At 34.0% G+C, this 14,572-nt stretch overlaps 1 protein-coding gene across 1 annotated transcript in view; it reads right to left on the reverse strand.

The window, feature by feature from the left end:
- Window positions 1–1,655: 1,655 nt before the first annotated feature.
- The window catches only part of LOC128558111 (probable methyltransferase-like protein 24), a 61,921-nt gene continuing 49,004 nt past the window's right edge, over window positions 1,656–14,572 (reverse strand). The window contains exons 5-6 of the mRNA XM_053546957.1: window positions 4,655–4,793; window positions 1,656–1,937 (exon numbers count right to left, since the gene is read on the reverse strand). Coding sequence (XP_053402932.1) covers window positions 1,656–1,937; window positions 4,655–4,793 — 421 coding nt within the window. The remainder of the gene's footprint in view (window positions 1,938–4,654; window positions 4,794–14,572) is intronic.

The following is a 14,572-nucleotide window of genomic DNA, read 5'->3' on the forward strand; positions in this document are numbered from 1 at the left end:
GGTCAATTTAGTCGATTTTGGGGCTTTAAAACCCTTTTTCCCCAAATTTTTTAAATTTTCCCCTTTGTATTTTAGTTTTTTCTTTCCCTACGAATAAGGGCCCTTTTACTGGTTTAAATTTCCTTTCCCGGGGGTCAAATTTTCAGGGGCCCCTTAACCATAAATTTCCCTTTGGGTAATATTTAAACCCTATTTTTTTATGCCAAACGTTTAAACCAAAGTTTTTCACCGCTGATTATCAAAAAAGCGTTTACAAGCCCTTTCCTGGTTTACGTATAAAATATTAAGAATATCAACCCTTGTATGGGAAAATTTAAGGTATGACCCAAAGAACTCCAGAATACAAAAAAATTTTGTTTTAATTTCGTTTTGTTTTTTAATAGTTTTAAAAAGCTGAAAATTGACCTTTTGCCCCAAAAGGGGTTTAATTTTAAAGAGGGAGGTAAAAGGGGGGGGTTTTGCCAAAATTTTATATTAAAGTCAAAGATTCGATAAATACAGTAATTACTTTTTTAAATTTTTAACCCCCATTTACAACCCTTTAAAAACCTGGGAAAATCGGCTTTTGGGTTTTAAAAATTTCCTTTTAACTACCCTAAAAAAGAGCAGTTTGGGTGCTAACCTTTTTAAGTTGATTATATCATTTGAGTAGGTTGGGGGATTATATAGTCTAATCAAATTCCCTCCCATGGGTTTTACCAAATTTTTAACAAAAATAAAGTTCTAAGAAATTGGGAGCCTTTAAATTATCCCCAAATGTTTTTGGGTGGCCCTCTCCCCCTGAATGCCAGGTGCTTTAAAAAAAACTGAAACAAAATTGGATAATTTTAAAGGGTTTTTTAAAACAGAAACCTTTTTTTTTTTTAGAATTTTAGAAGAGGTATAAAAAATATTCAAAAATGCATGAGTGTTTAAAATAGTTTGGGGCAAAAAAAGCAAGCAATTTTAATAAGGCCCAAAAACATTGCCTGAAACCTTTGAAAGGGAAAAGCGCCAAAAATGCTTTAATGAAAACAAAAGGGATTTTTTTTCCCCCTTTTTTCCGGACAAGGCCTTTTTTCAATATAAAAGGGGAAAAGCCCAAAGGAAAGCAAACAGTAATGACCGCACCCAGGGTGGCCCGAAAAGCGAAAAATTTTGGGCATAGGGACATTTAGAAATTAAAAAATGTTTAAAAAGGGGGCCCCAAAGTCTTTTTCTTGTTGGAAAGCAAATTTTTAAAAAAGATTCCCCTTTGGGTACGTCCCGAGTTTTTTACAAGGGGGCCGGGCTTTGACAATAATAAAATTTAGCCAAAATTAAAAAAAATAAAAACTGAAAAAACGACCCCATTTTTTTAAATGCAGTATTAAAAAATTTAAAAGAGTGAATAATAAAAAAATGGTGTTTTCTAAAGCACATGATTTAAAATTAATTATTTATCTTTAAGACCCGACCGAAAAAAATTAGAAAAATAAAAAGTACAGAAGACAAAAGAGGGGCATAATTTCCTTGTCACTTTTTTTTTTTTTTTTTTTTAAAAAGGCAAGGCCCAAACAAACCCGCTAAAAAAGGAATAAAAGGTTTTCTAGGGTTTTTATAAAAAATTTTGGCATGTGCCAAAAAGAATCAAAAGTTATTGCCCTTTTTTTACCCCAATTAACCCCCATTTTGGGTTAAAAATCATTGATTTTCATTGAAGTTTTCCCAAAATTAAAAAAAAATGGTTTTTCGTAAATGCCCCGGGGGCCTTTTGGATTATGTTCCTGCATAAATATACGGAATCCGGCTTCATATAATTTTCTCAGAGTCTTCATTTGATGTTTTCCCCGTGCTTTATCATAGTGTATTTCAATACTTAGTTGTTTCACTCTTTCAAGTACTCCTGATTCAAGCATTTCTGGTAATGTATCCCATTCTCCACTTTCTATATCAATTTTCAGTATATCAATAACTCTCTGTAACGAAAAGTTTTAGACTGTTTTTATAATAACATTGACCAATACTTTATTTGTAGAAAAACTTAAGTTCTTGGGCTAGGACTTATATTATTTAGCTTCCATGTAATGTGCATAGATAAGTATCAAATACCTTTTCGTACTTGTTATAATACCTATTCTTAAAGATACCTGCAAAATGATTAGGACACATGAATTTGTTGGTGAATGTGTTTTAGTAAGTAGGCAGGTAGGTATCCGGCCGTGGTCGTCAGATCTTATAAAGGTAAAAGTAAAGGTAAAAGGTAAATTTTATTTACCGTCGCTTTGTGAAAGAATTAACATATATAAGCTCTGCAGAGCTTTTGAGCGAGCCTTTTTAAGGACAGTTAAAACCATTTATACCTTACCCCCAGCAATTTGCTGGTACCCATTTACAATTTGGTCTACTGAGGCAATCGTGATAAAGTGACTTGCCCAAAGACACACCGCAAAGGGAGTAGCCAGGATTCGAACCAGGGGCCTTCACCTCCGTAGGAAAGCGTCTTAGCCCTCTCGACCAATGTGTCCACTTATAACATGCTTTTTCAGAGACTAATTGGAATGAACTTTTGATTTTATAAATTATCGTAACTGATAAAACCTTATAACGACAATATTAGCAAAACTTAAGGTCTATTTGAAAACCATTTTACCTGTAGCATAATATCCCAACGCTTATATTTAAACATCCCGTCTGTATGACAACTAATCAATCGTCATGAAAGGTCATGCAATGTACATTAACAACTGGATCTACACTGATTTCAGAATGATATTGCTGACATAGCTTGTCAAATTTCATACGAAAAAGGCTTTTACTAAGATAGGTCTATGTAAGCACATATTGGTGACTTCCTTAATTCAAACAAATTTCACAAACCTTTCAATTTGTTTCAAAGCCATTTCGGAGGTCATGGTAAACAGGATAATGATTAAATTGTCGGCAGGATGTAATAACGCCAACAATTTAATTATAATACTCTTCACTATAAACCTGAGCTGTTAACGACGTATTCAAACAATGGTTAATAATCACACTATATCATCAAATGACCTAATTTAAAAAAAAAAAAAAATTATATTTGTTCGTTCGGTAGCCAGTGAGCACTTTTGCGTAGTCAAACGCAATATGTAGACTTAGAACAAATAAACAGTACAGAAAAAAATTACATAATGTCAGTAGTTTTGTTTGTCTGACTAGGAACAATCGAAAATTAAAAGCACGCGTTACACTTTTAGCAGGTATGACTCGACAGAGAAACCAAAGTGTTGTACCGTAGGATAAACCCGATAAAGCAGTTTTAAAACGTTGAAACAGGCACAAATACTACAGGTCTTACACGATTTCACATGATAATAGTCGACAGGATAGGGGCTGTATCGGTCAATACAGTCATGTGGATTTATATAAGATAGCTTAGCATTTGGAAGTCAGAACGTCAATGCAGAATGAAAAATGATAAGTTTTAACCACTGGCATTCGACCGATACGCTGACACCCAAAGATTTTGCCATAGTCTAGTCGTCACGTGAGAAAGCAACCGAAGTGACTTGTGGTTCCACCTTTTATAGAAATAATGCCTGAATATGGTCGCTTGAGTTCTGCCCTAATCATTCAAAACCTAAAGGTTATTATGTGTGACTTAAACACCAAACAAAACAAGGAAACATCCAACAATCGACGATGAAAGCAATACAAAACCATAAACGATTCAACGGATCTGCACCCAAAGTTCTAGGCTATGTAGCAAAAACACTAATCTTAATATATGATCGTAATTACACAAACATGTTTAAAATATCATAAAGTTTACATTTGCTCAAGGAACTTAAATATAATCGTGAAAATACTATATATATATATATATATATGGATTTTGTGATCCGCAGAAAAGGCGTATCTTGATAGTTATGCCAAATAATGCCAAAAGATTTATTCAGAGGATGAATGACTACGATTCTGCACTCTTCGTAGCTAGCGTCAATAACGGTAATGTCAGAGAAATAAGCGTATTAACGTATTAAAAATATTTCTGTCTGCTAATATATTCTTTCACAGTTAGTCCATCATTGCACAATCTTATTTTTGCCTGTCATTATCTATTCCTTAAGGCGAGTTATCCATCGTTGCACAATGATCATTTCCATTCTTTATTATTTATTATCTAAGACAAAACATCTATTTTATATTCAATTGCAATTTTTAAAGTTAATGAGTAGATTGTCCACTGAAAGAGGTTTTGTCTCAAGCTGTAAATTGAAAGGACATCAATAGAAAACCGTGCGATTTAGTTCCAAAAAGTTATTTCGGCTAATTTCCGTACATTCCTATTGCCTTCCATGTATTTTGTCTAATGATTTTTGTAAATATTCAAACTGAGATCATATAAAATATTTGTTTGGACACTTTGATGACGTCTGAAAGATAGCACATTGGAAATTTAGGGAATTAATTCATATTTTGTAAAATAGAAAAAGTGTCAAAACACAGGTCGCTAGAAAACAAGAACAAAACTTCTTAGACAGATGCGATAATATTCTGTTTAAATGTCTTTTGTTACGAATATAATTTCATATTCATCTGATCCTACGGTTTAATTATCCTTTTCTATCACGAACACGGCTATTGATACTACAGTTACTTATGCAACCCTCAAATTATAATATCATTGAATAATTTCAAAAAGACAATTTACCTCAGTATGGTTTAGTAATTTCTTCAGGGTAGACAATGTCTTCATTTCCCAACCTTTGTTGTTAATACTGTTTTCACCAGCTAGTCCCAAAAGGTGAAAGTTTATCCCACTTGGAATGGTCCTCCCTTGTATTGGTTTACTGTAAGTGTGTAAAAAAGCTAGGTTTACACAAAATCACTGCAAAATAGAACTTTGTTTTTCATTTAATAAAGAAATAAATTTTGTACACATATATTCAATGTTTAAGGTATAATGGGCAAACCGATAAACGCACCTAAAAATCTGCCATTTATTTTGTTAGCATGACAATTGCACTCAACAATGTATATTCATTTATCTCGCCTCCTACAAGATTCTTGCATTTCTATTGGTCAATAGACGTCACGTGGAGACAGGATATATTTCATATCCTGCTAGTACATTACAGATATGAATTTTGATTAAAAACAAAATGGCTACCGCATCGCTAGGGTAATTAAAACAAGTCAGATTATAAGTTCCAGCTATAGATATCATTTCCGAGATAAAAAGTTTTAGTGTTTTCTTGCCGCGGTCATTTGTCCTATCTAATTTAGGTTCGTGAAGTTAGTGGAAATTATATATAAGAACAGTAACTCTGTATGGCACGGCCGCGATTGACAGGTGGAAATGTTTTTTTTAGTTAAATCATCGTAAAGCAAAGGAATTAACACATTTGTAAGACAGCCGTTTGTTGTAGGATCATTTAACCTACCATGTCTGTCTACTATAGTTTTTTTTGTTCAGAACAACAACCTGGAAGATTTTTTTGGCTTCTTTCATATCATACATCTCAATAAACAGTAAAGTATTATTATTTTAAACTTGGGATACTAAATCTTTGCAAGTAAATGCATACATATCCCGAAATAATGCATTTTTTTGCGATTGCATAAATTGACACTTATTGCACTCATTCAAGTAATTAATGTATTTTGCCTTTCATCTATGATCCCTAACTCCCCGTCCGGATTGTCATGCTATGCTTTTGATGGTCATCTATTCTACAAGGTGTCTGTACTTACGTTATACCCAGGTAGGCACCTTGTTATCATTTTCTTGTTAAAACCTAGAGCGTTATCACATGACACGATATATTCTGGTGTACCTTAAACCCGTTAGAAACAGATTTATTTTGGAAACCCCTTTATTTATTTGTTTCGCATTCGACACCTACAAAAATATGCATATGCTTATCATGTGAACTGGCTCGGTTTTTAATCAAAAATCCGTTTTAAAAAAATAATGGATGCAGAATGTAATTCAATAATATTATCTTATATGAGTTGTTTTTGGTGCGCGCCAATCTGTTGGCATAAATGTGAAGATATCAAAAGGCACATTAAACTTTTAATTCAGTGGAGAAATATTAATTATGGATTGTTTTGTAACCCCATTTGACTAACATTTGCCATTTTTGTTGATGAACATTTGGCCTCATTACAAAAGTGCAAGCAACTCGAAAACACTTGGACTAGAGAAAGGCAAATATTGAAACGCCCTCGAAGCTCACCATTACAAATTAAAGCAACAGGATTCAAGTACCTTTGAAAACATATCGGTTGGTTCAATTATTGAAGAATTGAAGAGATTTAAGTACATGGATATAAACCTTTACAAAATATATTGGCATTGCAGTCAGATGGAAATTGCTCAGCATTTGCTCTGAACAATTTATTTGCCATTTTAAGATAGAAATATTATTGTCAATTTCACAGAAATATTAGCCTTTTCATGCCATTTCTTTGTCTATCTTACACTTTAGTGGAGACATTATAGGTCCTTCTATATGTACAGACTTAGAACTGGTACAAGCCAAGTTAATGCGAATACTTTCACATGTTTTATCTTACACTTTAAAGGAGAGTGTGTACGTTCCTTTTCATGTACATACTTAGAAGTTTTACCAGATTTATGAAAAGAATAAGGAGTGTTAAGCGATCAACTAATTTGTCCGAATTATATGGAGAAATAGGCAGATTGCCATTATTTATTATCCGTAAAATTAAAATAAACAATGAATTGGTATCCCCCGCCGATAGGGTCTGTGGTGAGGAACAGCAAAAAAATATACCCAGCAAAAGGTTAAGAATGTTACAAAGAAGCAAATAATTTCATACGTCAAAATCAAATTAGCAGAAAATGAAAATGTTTATTTTTTTTTATTTTTTTTTTGGGTGGGGGCGGGGGGGGGGGGGTATGAGCTGGAAGGTTGGAGGGGTAAGGGTACAAAAGTTTACATGTTGATTATAAATATTGATGGAAAATTAAAAATGAAAAAAAAATTGGAGGGGGGGGGGAGGGGAGGGGGGAAGACAAGGTGGCGACAAGGTGTGGGTACACAACTTCACATGTTTATTATAATTGTTCATGGAAAAGAATGAAAGAAGTTTAATGAAATTCTTCAAATTGGTTGGTTTGTTATGTACAAATCTGTGCATTTTTAAACAATTAAAGGGCACTAACTGTATGGAAAATAGAGCGATAAAAAAAGAAAATGACGGGCATCATCAAAGTATGTTGGTTCATATTTATTTCAAGTTTGATGAAATTCTACCTGCTAGTAACTGAGAAATGGCTGCGGACGGGCATTTTTGTGAATTTTTCATTAAATCTAGGGCAATAATTCTAAGGGAAATTGACCAATCGGAAAAAAAAAAACTTGAAGGGCATCATCACAGTATCTTGGTTCATGTCTGTTTCAAGTTTTATGAAATTCTACCTGCTAATTACTGAGAAATGGCTGCGGACGGACATTTTTCATTTAATCAAGGGCAATAACTCTTACGGAAATTGACCAATCAAAAAAAAAAAAAAATGGCGGGCATCATCGCAGTATGTTGGTTCATGTTTATTTCAAGTTTCATAAAATTCTACCAGGTTGTTACTGAGAAATGGCTGCGGACGGACGGACTGACGGACTGACGGACGGACAAAGCCATTTCAATACCCCCCTCCCGATTTCATCGGCGGGGGATTATTAATACTGGATAAAACTTCTTACATTACCGGCGGACAATTTGATATGTACAATTTACAAAATGATCAAAGATGACATTGACAGTTGTGGAACTTTAAACATAAATGTAAAAAAAACAACTTAGACTTAATCAATTCTTGGCTTATCAGTATAAGTTAGAAACCCATTAATAAATTGTTAAAATAATTCAAAAGATAAAGATACGGGTAGATTTCCCGAAAGCACAGAGCACCCCAAAACACCGCTATAGAGCCATGCATCGCAAAGTAGGCCCACAATAAAAGAGAAGCTGTAACGGAAAAATATAGAAGAGGGGTTGTTTCAAAAATCCAACAACAAGTACATTATAAATATATGCAAAGTACAGAAAAAGGGGGCGGGGAGGAGAAAGTGGTAGATAAAAGGGACGGGTCGGGCACCGCCTAAGGACGGCCGGCGGACAAAATTATGGTGGGCATGATAACTTACTCATGGTTAAAGGAGAGAGGCAACAAATGCAAGGAAGCGTAAATGCAAGGGAAAGGAATTGGACGGGACGATGGAGGTAATAGGGGTAGTGAGGCGAAAGAGGAAAGAAATGCTAACAACAAACAAGACAACATACAAAACACAAAGTACGATATGGACGGAAAACAAGTTGAAATAAGCCAGCTTACCCCATATAGCTAATTCAGACATTATTATTGTTTCTAACAGAATATATATGGCACTGAAACAATGAAATACTAAACAGCTCTGTCGAAATTTATAATTTCCTTTCATGATTTCGCCATTGAAACTGGTCAATACGACAACGTATATCTTTATTTCTCATACTACCACCGCAAGAGAATATAATTTTCTCCTACTTTGCCCTTTTTACATCGAATTAAAACGAAAGTACATGAGTCAGTCTTAATGTCATTGGCCAATATAATGAAATCTTATGTCCACTCAATCACACAACGATTGCATATATCACTGGCAAAATATCTCGCTATGCTAAGAAGACAAATGTAAATTTGTAATTTTAACTGCCTTTGAAAACGAATAAGCAGTTTATAAATATTTTTTTTTTCAAATACATTGTGCCTATGACAAACTTTTGCAATTTGTACAATTTTTAACTGTTTCATTTGTCCATCTTTATTGTATCGCTGTTGACAACTTGCAGGCACTGATTTTAAGTATATATTTGCGTGTGCTTAGTTGTATATGCCGAAATAAACTATATATTGGTTAATGCCAAAATAAAACGCATTGTTCCGCATGTGACATTTTTGATTTTAGTAATCAACAATTTTCGCGGTGAATTTCCTAGACTCTAACTTCCTATTTACTTCTACTTTATACTGTTTTCACTTACAATAATTAAAAGACTTAGTACCATTTAATTAGATCACAAATGTCAATCCATAAAGGATAATTCGTGACAAATTCTACAATGATCAGTAGCTCATACGTAGGCATCGAAGCCTCGCTACTAAATAAAAGTGAGGTTTCACGCTCACATTTCAGCAGCGACAATAAGACGCTATCAAAATGAAATGGCAAGGACAACAGTGTCATTTAATGTTTTAAGATCTTTTCATACTGTGTGTATTTCCTAGTTCTGTGAACCTCACTGACATTGTTCAAGTGTACATGTACATCTCGGAGAGTTTTGATAGTATTTACGCATTTTGTCTTGCCACTATATATATCACTGCTATTAAACACTAGCTCCAACACCAAAATGTGGCGATAAAGAAAGGAGTTGTCGGCCTTTCCATGGTGCAGTTATCGCGGGTTTAAAAATGTAGATTTCATCTTAAATGTATTGATAGAACTTTCTTCGAAAATATAGAATGTAGTTCCGTGTAACATTGTAGCTATATGTTTTCTGTATTTTCATTGAAATAGTACATCAAAATGTTGTCATTGGTCATTGGATTTTCTCCTGATTCAGACGTTTGAACATTTTGACATCTGTCAGCTACATTGCGATGAATATCCACACATTTGAAACGTTATCGTACATGCAAATGATCAAAATGTGTGTGATATTTATACAGGCAAGTACTAAAATTAATAATATATTCCTTAAAAGAGATTGGACATCTCCTACAAACTCAGGGGAAGAATAATATCTTGCCAAGTCTTTTTCTCCAAGCTATGTCATAAAACTGAAATCGACTTCCTTCCAAACAAAAGAAAATATTTGACAAGTCATTCAGTAATAAATCAAGAAACACTTGAGGATATGAGACGATCCTAGTAATGATAATGACTTTAAAACATTCTTTAAAATGTTCGCGAAATGGAGAAATATGGCACTATTGTTATTAACATGTCATTCCCAATTATTTTCACTGTTTTATTTTTTGATTATATTTATATTGATGACTCATTCTATACCGGTAAAGCCTGTTCTAGCTTTGAGACATCAAGTATGCCAATAAGTTAATTATAGACTATGGCTTTCTAGAAGATTCTAAAAACTGAGAGTTTACAAAGTCTGGGTTATTCCGAATATTTCCAGAATCTTCTTTTTATTCTTTGTTATACAGGTAGGTGCTTGAACCTTCAATGATGCATTAAACACGAAGCTTTCTGAGGACAGGGCACAACCTACACTAAGATCTGATCGAAAAACTTTCATTTATTTCTTAATAACAAAATATTGCCAATTTGGCCATTCAAGGATTTAATTAATATTATGGATTTAAACATTTCCCTATGAATAGAGGATTTATATTCTATGGATACACTAAATTCCGTTTGGACTAATTGTGAAATATTTTGGAATTTATACTGATCGTATTAAAACTTGACAAGGATATGATTTTTAATATTATTGCCTATTAGATTGGACTGTACAGCTAGTTAACAATTTTAAGGTATTTGAATTGTTTCTTTTCTTAATGAATGTGTTATTGTTTATAGTTGCTGGTTTGTTAAGTATTCTAAGGAACAAGCAATTGATACCCTTATACGTAACAGAGAAAGGGGGCTCGTCCGGGATCAGCCATTGAATGCTATACGTTTTAATTCTTATTTTGAGACTTTTCAGCTGAATGTTACAAACTATTTTGTGTAAAAATCTTCTTAAATTCAATTTTGGTATGGTACTCATTCTAACTATCAATATGTCGTTTGATAATGATAAATTTGTGAATGAGCTACCCCAGGAGTAGTTCCAGTTAGCTAGGAAATCTGATTTACTCCTACTTGCCAAGCATTATAACATTTCTGAAGTTAAATCATCCTTGGTCAACCAAGAAGTAAGGAAAATATTGTTCAATACTTCTTGAGAGAGAGAGAGAGAGAGAGAGAGAGAGAGGAAATGCAATTTTAATAAGAATTAAAAAGCCAGAACTGGCAAGCAGATGACCAGAGCCTTCTCCAAGTTCTTCTTACTTTGATGCCACTGACCATATAACGTTAGTTTCACTTTTTCAAGTAAAACAGTTGATAAATATTTCATCCATTTTGAAAAAAAAAATAACAGAAAATCTTTAATGGCCTAGGAAAAATGACGTCTTGCTTTACAAAGTGCTCTAATTGGCATAGCCCATGAAATTTATATACATATGACTGTGGGACAAAGCTCAGTTTATGATGTTGTCAAAGAATTAATCTTGGAAGGTTCTTGAGGCATACAGACAACGATTCCGAAATTGCAGAAAAGATTCAGACAAGTACCATTTGAATTTGCCCGAATTAAAGAGCATTTATTAGATAGGTGGCGTAATTCAAAGAAGATAAGAACTAGTAACGATACGCTGAGGTAGCTAATTATAACTGAAGAATCTTAAAGGTGTCTTGGCACCGAGGTTAAATTTTTAGTGGATGAAAAAACGGTTGAAAGTTTAGACGAGGCTGCTACATTGGCTGATGATTGTACTTTAACTTATAACCTTTCAAATGTTTTCAATCAGAAACCCTCTTTAAAAAAGTACTTCTATGTTCTCATTTGGTAATAATTTTTATACAGGAAAATGTCAAAATTCAAAATGAACAGGTAATACAACCGAAAAGCCATTGCCTCAACATACTTGCAGCTATTGCTAGAAACCGGGACGCATTATATCTGAATGCATCACTCTAAAGAGGAAGCAGAAAAGAAATAAAGCAAAGCCGACAGGCCTTACCTCTCTGAGATCTAAACCCCACTCTTGCACTGACATGTATATATTGTTATATAGGTCACTGAGAACGATTTATCTCTAATAGTTCTGTATCACTTATTGTTAATTCAGCCCAGTCTACTCCTAATAATTCGTAAGGGATACCGGAGCTTCTTAATCTCTTATTCATGCAGATGTCCTGTCCCTTTTTCTGAGGAGACTTCGTCTATTACAAATATACTTATTCAACGGGAGGAGTGTTGCTTTCATCCCATACCCCACCAAAATATTTGCGTAAGCTTAGATTTAGATTCTGGCCCTGAGACTGTGGCTATTAGACCTGATTTACTATTTATAGGTGTCCATTTACTATTTAAAAATGACCTAGCTGGACAAAGCTTGTTTGGACCAAAAATTTGATTCAGCTGAACAGGAAATTTCTAACCTTTACCCTTATGTGCAGTTACCCCTTCTATGGCTTAGAAAGCCATTGAGAGTAATCTTGTATCAGACAGAGATTTGTCTGATATTATTATCAATGAAACATTTAATTCTGAGACAGAAAGGTATGTTTCTTCAAATCTGTCTCACTCAGACAACTTTTCTGATCATTGTCTTTCAATTACCAAGTCATACCTCGCTGTCAAGGGCAAAGCTTAATCAGAAGTACTCAATATATACGTTTTAGTACTAATTAGTTTTTTTTCCGTAAAACATTAATATAATGTAGGCGTCAAACGATTATAATATTAGCCGCCTTGTCTGCTGGAACTAAAACTTACTTAGAATGAAATTCTCAGATTTTCTTTTTCAGATGTTTAAAAGTAAACTTGGGTTTTGGTGGAAGTAGGTGCTCATTTGTTTTATAAAATTTAATACGAGAATCGACAATGTTAACGATATTACGTTTCTAAGACGATAATGCATTTGAATTAGCATTCTCACGACGGCACCATTTAACACAAAATTTCTCAGTGGATTCTGCAATCTGACCGCATCAATACAAAATCAATACTTGAATGAATTCTGTATTTAGGCCCTTTAAAAAATAAATTATCAATTCGCTTCTCTTTGATAATATTTTGATTTTTCATAATAACAGTAAGTCGGGGTATGTGTATGTCCATCTTAGTCAGAAACTTACAGGCGTTTTATATTTATAACATAAAATACGAACATCAGAGTTTCTGAAATATTAAGGCAAAGAATCATGCCGAAATGTACAAAGTATATCAATGAAGTCAATACCTTTATTCATAAAATATATCTTAAGGAAATGTCTGTCATGGTCAGATTGAGTGTTGATATGTGGACGGAGAATATGTTGTGTGTAACTTTAAATAAGATATGAAACAGTGTAAAAAGGACCCCTTGAATAACATACTGGTTCACTTCCTCGTCTAGTTGTCCAAGGGATTGAACAGATAACGATGAGAGACGAGCAAGCATTGGTGTTTACAAGAGTGTGAAAGAATAAGTCAAGGTCTGCAACAGACATGTTGACTTTAGATTTGCGCTTAATATTACCAATACGTCTTATTACATGAGACCTAGATGTACGTTTTCTAATGTTTAGATAAGAAACGATGTCAATATCGTTTTTTAGAGATATTACCTTCTTGACATATATTATTGGAATCGGTGTCTGATCAATCTTTCGGAATTACGTAGTGTTGGTATAAAGAGGTAGTAAACTTGTTCCGATCACGCAACGCGAAAACCATATTTTATCGATCGCTCAGTTTTACCAACATACTGCATACCACAAATGGGTGCGTTTCACGCCAGAACATAAATCATGCGTGATGTATTTCAATCAATTGCAGAATTTAGTTGAATATTAAAAGTTCTGCCATTAACTTGAAGTGATAGTAGACCTGTGCGATAAATGACGCAACAATCGCACCTCTTAGCATTTCATTAATAGAACGATACCCTCTATATCTCTGTGGAAAATTTGTATGTTTTATTTAATATTTTTTTAATACAGTAGAGGTTAAATATGAAAGACAACATCGCAGGTTATTACGAAATATAGCTGTAGAATTTAAATGTGTACGATGAATATATAGTGACAGAATGAAGCTTTAATGGAGAAAGGCTGATTAAAGGTATATGTCTTTAAAAAGTCCTATTGCCTTTAGGCAGATGCACAGAAGAGGCAGAGTGTAACCGTAGAGGTGAAGGAAGTAATTTCGGAACTCATTTGTTTGTTTTGGGTTTAACGCCGTTTTTAGCAGTATTTCTGTTATGTAACGGCGGGCAGTTAACCTAACCAGTGTTCCTGGATTCTGTACCAGTACAAACCTGCTCTCCGCAAGTAACTGCCAACTTTCCAACATAAATCAGAGGTGGAGAACAAATGATATTTCAGACACAATATCTTTTATAAAACCGTCACGGAGAACATACGGCTCGCCCGAGGATCGAACTCACGACCCCGCCATACCGGCATCTGATGAACCCTTCAGACTGTTTGTCCCTCGCATACAACTAAATGAAGAAACCTGTATTTGTTGACAATTATGTGTGCTTCAACAAACAACATTTTATGAGGAAACATAGAGTCAAGTCCATTGTTAAGGCCCTAATTATACTTTTTCACATTTGTTGGTTTCCAAAAGTCTGTACAATCTGACCGATGCTCTGATTTTATGTCTGAAATATTCCAACAAGTACTTAATAAGTTAGGCATAAAGCAGTACAAATGTTCAGCCTATCATCCGGAAAATCAAAGTGCCTTAGAAAATTGTTTATCAAGATTGAAAAATATTATTGGAACATATATGTTTTGATACAGAGAAGGATGGGGATATAGGCCAGAACGTCTAT

Source organism: Mercenaria mercenaria, chromosome 6 (assembly GCF_021730395.1).
Source record: "Mercenaria mercenaria strain notata chromosome 6, MADL_Memer_1, whole genome shotgun sequence".
NCBI lineage: Eukaryota > Metazoa > Mollusca > Bivalvia > Venerida > Veneridae > Mercenaria > Mercenaria mercenaria.